We start from the raw sequence: 6,000 nt of genomic DNA on the forward strand, positions 1-6,000 counted from the left end.
AAAATAAAATTCCCATATGTTGTAACACTTGGCATCTGTGCACTTCCCTCTCCTATTTCATGCCATCTTCCCCTGGCCCGGGGTACTGAATGCAGATTCACTCTACAGGAGAAAAATGCTCCAGCTGCTAATGTGAGGAGGATTGCCAAGCACTGTCATCATGAGATGACCCAGCACTGCTTCCTACTGAAAGTTCTCCCCTGGAGGTGAATCTGGATGCTGGCACTTTCTGCTGTGCACTACAAGCAGAGAGTACCAGCAGATTGAGACACCTCAAAGACAGCATAATTTCAGTAAGAGTTAGGAGAGGAGAAGCAGAATTCTGCTGCCGTCAAGTAAATTAGTAATTTTAACTTTCTTGTTCCATTTTTGGTAGGGAAGAAATTGGAAATGGAAAGAGAATATGAATGAAAAAGAGAACTTACTGTAATAACAGGGTTTACTTTAAACATAGGATAAAGCTAGGTATACAAATAACAGAATCGGCCGGGCGCGGTGGCTCAAGCCTGTAATCCCAGCACTTTGGGAGGCCGAGACGGGCGGATCACAAGGTCAGGAGATCGAGACCATCCTGGCTAACACGGTGAAACCCCGTCTCTACTAAAATACAAAAAAAAAAAACTAGCCGGGCGAGATGGCGGGCACCTGTAGTCCCAGCTACTCGGGAGGCTGAGGCAGGAGAATGGCGTGAACCCGGGAGACGGAGCTTGCAGTGAGCTGAGATCCGGCCACTGCACTGCAGCCTGGGCGACAGAGCAAGACTCCGTCTCAAAAAAAAAAACAAATAACAGAATCAGAGAAAGCGACAAGACAATTATCTTGACACAAGTATTCCATAGTGTTAAGCATTTAATTTCTTCTCGGGTTATATACATGCACAGTGCCTATATCCTAAAACTAAACTACAAACTCTTTGTGAGTAAAAATTGTATTTTATTCTCTTCAGTAAATAAATACTTACGATATTAATAAAAAGCTATTTGAGAACAAAACATTATGAAATTTTAGAGCTCTTGTAGATTAAAATGTTGGAAGATTTTTATTGTTAAATATTTATTTATTAACAGATCTATCTCTTCCAGAAGCAGCTAATTATTTGCTTAATCTGCCATTATAATTAGGTAAAATTTGTATGAATGCTAGAGTCATGATATTGAAACTGTATTATATGAAAGTAAACAAAAGTATGTTCATGGAAAATTGTATTGCCATTCTTTAAATGGGAGGATAATCAGCATTTACCAAAACTGTACAAGTTTTTAAAATTAGGTTCAAAGTGTAAGGTAGACTCCAAGAATGGGCAAACATTTTTCTGTAAAGATCCAAATAGTAAATATTTTAGGGTTGCCGGCCACATATGGTCTCTGCCATGACCACTTAAATCTGTATTGTAGTGTAAAAGTAGTCACAGACAATACATAAATGGATCTGTGTGGATGTTTTTCAGTAAAACTTTATTTACAAAAAATAGCTAGCTTATGAGCTGTAGTTTGCCAACCCTTGAAGCAGATGATATATGACTAGAAATAGCATTAAATGGGACAGAAAAAGGAAAATTTCGTATTTTTATAGGATGATAAACATATGTGACATTTTCAAGATCTTTGAGTCTTACAAAAACTTAAATAGCACATAAATCTTACCTGATTAGGTATCCTCAATGGGGGCCTTGGACCTCCAGGGTACCGAGGTGACATAAAAGGCTATTGAAGTAAAACAAACAAATAAACAAAACAAAAAACAGTAAAATGTAAAATACAGATCTGAAAATAAACTACTTAAAAATTTTAGAATTAATCAAATCACAAATCAATGTACTTTGGGCTGCTTTCAGTATAATAAATACTTTTAAGAAAAATTACCATCCCATTATTTATTTTGCAGATTATCTAGAAAATTTTCCAAAGAAAATGTAAAAACATAAAAGCTGACTAAAGTAACTATAGCAACATCTTTTAAATATGTGAATTATTAAGGCAATAATACCTAGTGGCAAAATATAAAGTTAAGAAGCAGGCATTTTAATCTTGAAAAGGACCTCTGGATGCAGCTTATTGCCTGTGTTATTAGGTTCTAAATAGATACTTCCGATTGAATGGTTTAGTTATCAATTCCTTTAATAATTTTAAAATTGCCAAATTTCATCTTTTATATCTTTGTTTAAAATGATAAATAAATTTCTTTTCCAAGGGTCATTTGTAGTCAAGAAAGCTTTGGCTTTTCCTCATCCTGGTTTCTTATAGTTCAAAATGGACTCTATGGGTGTGGCAGCACACACCTACAGTCCCACCTACTCAGGAGGCTGAGGTCAAAGGACTGCTTGAGCTCAACAGTTAAGAGGCTGTGGTGCATGATGAGCATGCCTGTAAATAGCCACTGCACTCCAGGCTGGGCAACACAGTGAGATTTCATTTCTTTAAAAAAAAAAAAAAATTGGCTACAAATTTTAAAGTTGAAATTTCTTTGCATATTTTGACCCTAGTTGATTATAAAGTGTATATTTTTAACACAAGAAAAAAATGGTCTTATATTAAAAGTCAAGTTAATTTATGTTGCTGGATGAGTCAGAGGCTCCTAAGATGTACTGAATCTGTCAGTCTGGAAATTGTCTGAAAAGTACCCTAAAAGCAACATTGTAGTGAAATGTTTAGGTAAAAAGAGACCATTTTGATCATCCAGACTTAGGCACCAAAATTTTATAAGTTTATTAAATTATTTAAAATTTGATTTATTTTTCTAGAAACAACAGATCAAATCTAAAGGGTTGAGTGTTATTAAGATATTAAGAATAAATTAACATGAATTAAGAATATATAGCAAGTAGACAAAGATTTGGGGAAATCACATTTACATTACATTACAGAATTAAATCCTACATGTAGAATGTATTTTCTACAAATATTTTTAGAAATTAGGCTTGGAGGACATGGCTACTCATGTTTTCCAGAGCTGTTTTAAAAGGAACCTCTAAAAAATAAAATCCTAATTAATGCTGTATAGATTTTTCCTATTGTATCTTTTGTGGAGTCTGACAAACCAACAAAAGGAACTTCACAATTAAGCGAGCAATTTTGCTTTTTGCTCACTGTGTTCTTATACGTAAATGTGCTCCCAGTAGTTCATTTTATATGGACAGAAACAGATTATTCAGGTAGTACTGTCACCTCCACCTGATAAAACTTAAGTAGATTTTCTAATTTTAACAAAGTTGATTTTTAAAATGTTTAGTTTTCACATATTTGATTAAAGTTGTCTCTATCATTTTAAACTGTACCATAAACTGGTAAGTTAGTTATGTACTGTCAACTAGAAGCTTAATCTAATATTCACACTCTCCCTGTTTTTTTCTCTTTCCTTTATAAATCACCTAATTTCACCTATGAAGCTGTCTTTTTAATTCTGGACTCATTTAAAAAATTTAATAAATATTGTGTCATTGGTTTTGTAATGGCTGTCTTTCTTTTACAAAATGATGTTTTATGACATAGTCATTAATTCAAAATATAGTATCAATTTAGTTTTTGAATCATGGAGACATAAAAATAGGTTGCTAATAATTTTTGTCTGTAATACAACCGCTTTGAAGTAGAATACAAGGTAAAATTATGTGAAAAATATTACTAAATACCAAATGTTGAGATAAATATTTAGAAGGGCCTCACTTGAAATAGAACACTTGAGATTTGCATGTTGATCTGAATGTAAGAAGATGATATAGTGTTTATTTAATGGAACATGTGAAAGGAGAATTTTTTTCCCCAAATGGATGGCATTGTGAATGAGTGTGTTAATGGAACTGTCTATACCTTCCTACCTGACTGAGGCCCTATGAAGGAGCTGCTGTGAGGAAGAGTCAGTGTATGTGCTAGCTGGGAACCTGCAGGTTACTACAAAATGAGATTGAGAGAAAAAGACAGATTCTGTTTTTAGTCAATTTATTGCTCTTATATGTCCTCCTTTAAGAAGTTCAAATATGTATGTTTTTTTGGAGGCCAAAAAAAAAAAAAAAAAACCAGAAACAGAAAACCGCTTATAAACTCTAATCTTTACACAATTAAAGCACCAGAAGATGAAACAATCGGTTAATATAGCTAAAAACTACTACTTTTACCTGAAATATAAGATTACTATGGTTAAAGTATTTTTAATATAAAATTAGTGCTATTATAACATAAGGCTTAGTATTCAGATTGATCCTTACCTTAAGCTATCTAGATAACCACCTAAGTCCTCAACTGCCTAGTGAATTCGCTTGTATAGACACAGCAACAGAATCCAAAAGAGTCTGCATACTAGCAACTGAGAATAATCTGCACTAATATCTGTACTTCACTATTCAGAAGTCAATTTGCTTTCAAATGAAATTCAAAGTGTTAACCCCAATTTTAATTATTTTATGGTAAAATGCTAATCTGTCTAAGAGATTAGGCTAATATAAATTATATCTATTGACAGACATGTCAGTATTCCCTGCTTTAGCAATCTGAGAAGAACAGGTTCTTTAAGAGTCTTTGGGCTGGGCGAGGTGGCTCATGCCTGTAATCCCAGCACTTTGGGAGGCCAAGGTGGGCAGATAACTTAAGGCCAGGAGTTTGAAACCAGCATGGCCAACATGATGAAACCCTATCTCTACTAAAAATACAAAAAATTAGCTGGGCTCGGTGGCACGTGCCTGTAATCCCAGCTACTTGGGAGGCTGAGGGATGAGAATTGCTTGAACCCAGGAGGCAGAGGTTGCAGTGAGCCGAGATCGCACCACTGCACTTCAGCCTGGGTGACAGACCAAGACTCTTTCTCAAAACAAAACAAAACAAAACAAAAAAATAGGCAGAAAAGTCTTTGGCTCTTAAAATGTGTTTACTCTTGATGTTTGGGGCAATATTCTTTTTCCTTTTTTTTTTTTTATGTTTGAGTAACGAATACTTGTCTGAAGGTATCATGATGGTGAATCAGTGTTTTAACTGGAAAAAAGCCTTCCCCAGAAAGGATTATTTGTAACATGTGTGGAAATAACATTTGACTGGGAGTCAAATACCTGGGTTTTAGTTTCTGTACCTCTATTAATTAACAGTGTCCCTGAGCTAATCATCTTTCAGGGCTTTAGTTTTCTCAACCTTAAAATGAGAGAGTTAAACCAGGTGATTTCTAAAGTCCCTTTGAAAATAAGGGACCCATGATTCTGTGTTAATTATTTTTAGTATTACATTTAAATATAAAGATTAGTATAATGTAGATAGCTATAAATATTTGAAGTGTGTGTGGGTGAGGCAGGGAGTAGGGATAAAGGCATATGTTCCTAAGGCACAAACCATTTTCATCAAGGCGCTGAAGAAAATTATTACCATGATTCATAGAGAAAAAGAAAAACTTAAAGATTAAATACCCCGAAACACAACAGTGCTCTTTGTTGTGTCATATTAAAGGTCAATTAGGAGAATAAAAAAGCTACACTTATCAATGAGAAAGTATGGTAGAAATTTGTTCATTTAAAAACAATATATATATATGTTTGAATGTACAAAACATATAGATAGATAGATAGATAGATAGATAGATAGATAGATAGATAGATAGATTAACAGAGTCTTGCTCCATTGTCCATGCTGGAGTGCAGTACCATGATCATGGCTCCCTGCAGCCTCAACCTCCCAGGCTCAAGTAATCCTCCCACCTCAGCCTCCTGAGTATACAGATGTGGTACACAACACCACACCTGGGTATTAAAAAAAAAAAAAAATTGTAGGCCGGGCATGGTGATGCACACCACAGGCAGATCATGAGGTCAGGAGTTCACACCTGGGTGTTATAAAAAAAAAATTATTGGCTGGGCATGGTGACTCACGCCATGGGCAGATCATGAGGTCAGGAGTTCAAGACCATCCTGGCCAACACAGTGAAACCCTGTCTCTAGTAAAAAATTCAAAAAATCAGCCAGGTGTGGTGGCATGTGCCTGTAGTCCCAGCTACTTGGGAGGCTGAGGCAGGAGAATTGCTTGAACC

General features: G+C 35.2%; 1 protein-coding gene across 1 annotated transcript in view; it reads right to left on the bottom strand.

Moving 5' to 3' along the window:
- SSBP2 (single-stranded DNA binding protein 2) overlaps positions 1–6,000 on the bottom strand; it is a 211,739-nt gene that overhangs the window by 67,692 nt on the left and 138,047 nt on the right. Inside the window, exon 5 of the mRNA XM_011934359.1 lies at positions 1,644–1,703. Coding sequence (XP_011789749.1) covers positions 1,644–1,703 — 60 coding nt within the window. The remainder of the gene's footprint in view (positions 1–1,643; positions 1,704–6,000) is intronic.

Source organism: Colobus angolensis, unplaced genomic scaffold (genome assembly GCF_000951035.1).
Source record: "Colobus angolensis palliatus isolate OR3802 unplaced genomic scaffold, Cang.pa_1.0 Scaffold134, whole genome shotgun sequence".
In the NCBI taxonomy this organism is placed as follows: Eukaryota; Metazoa; Chordata; class Mammalia; order Primates; family Cercopithecidae; genus Colobus; species Colobus angolensis.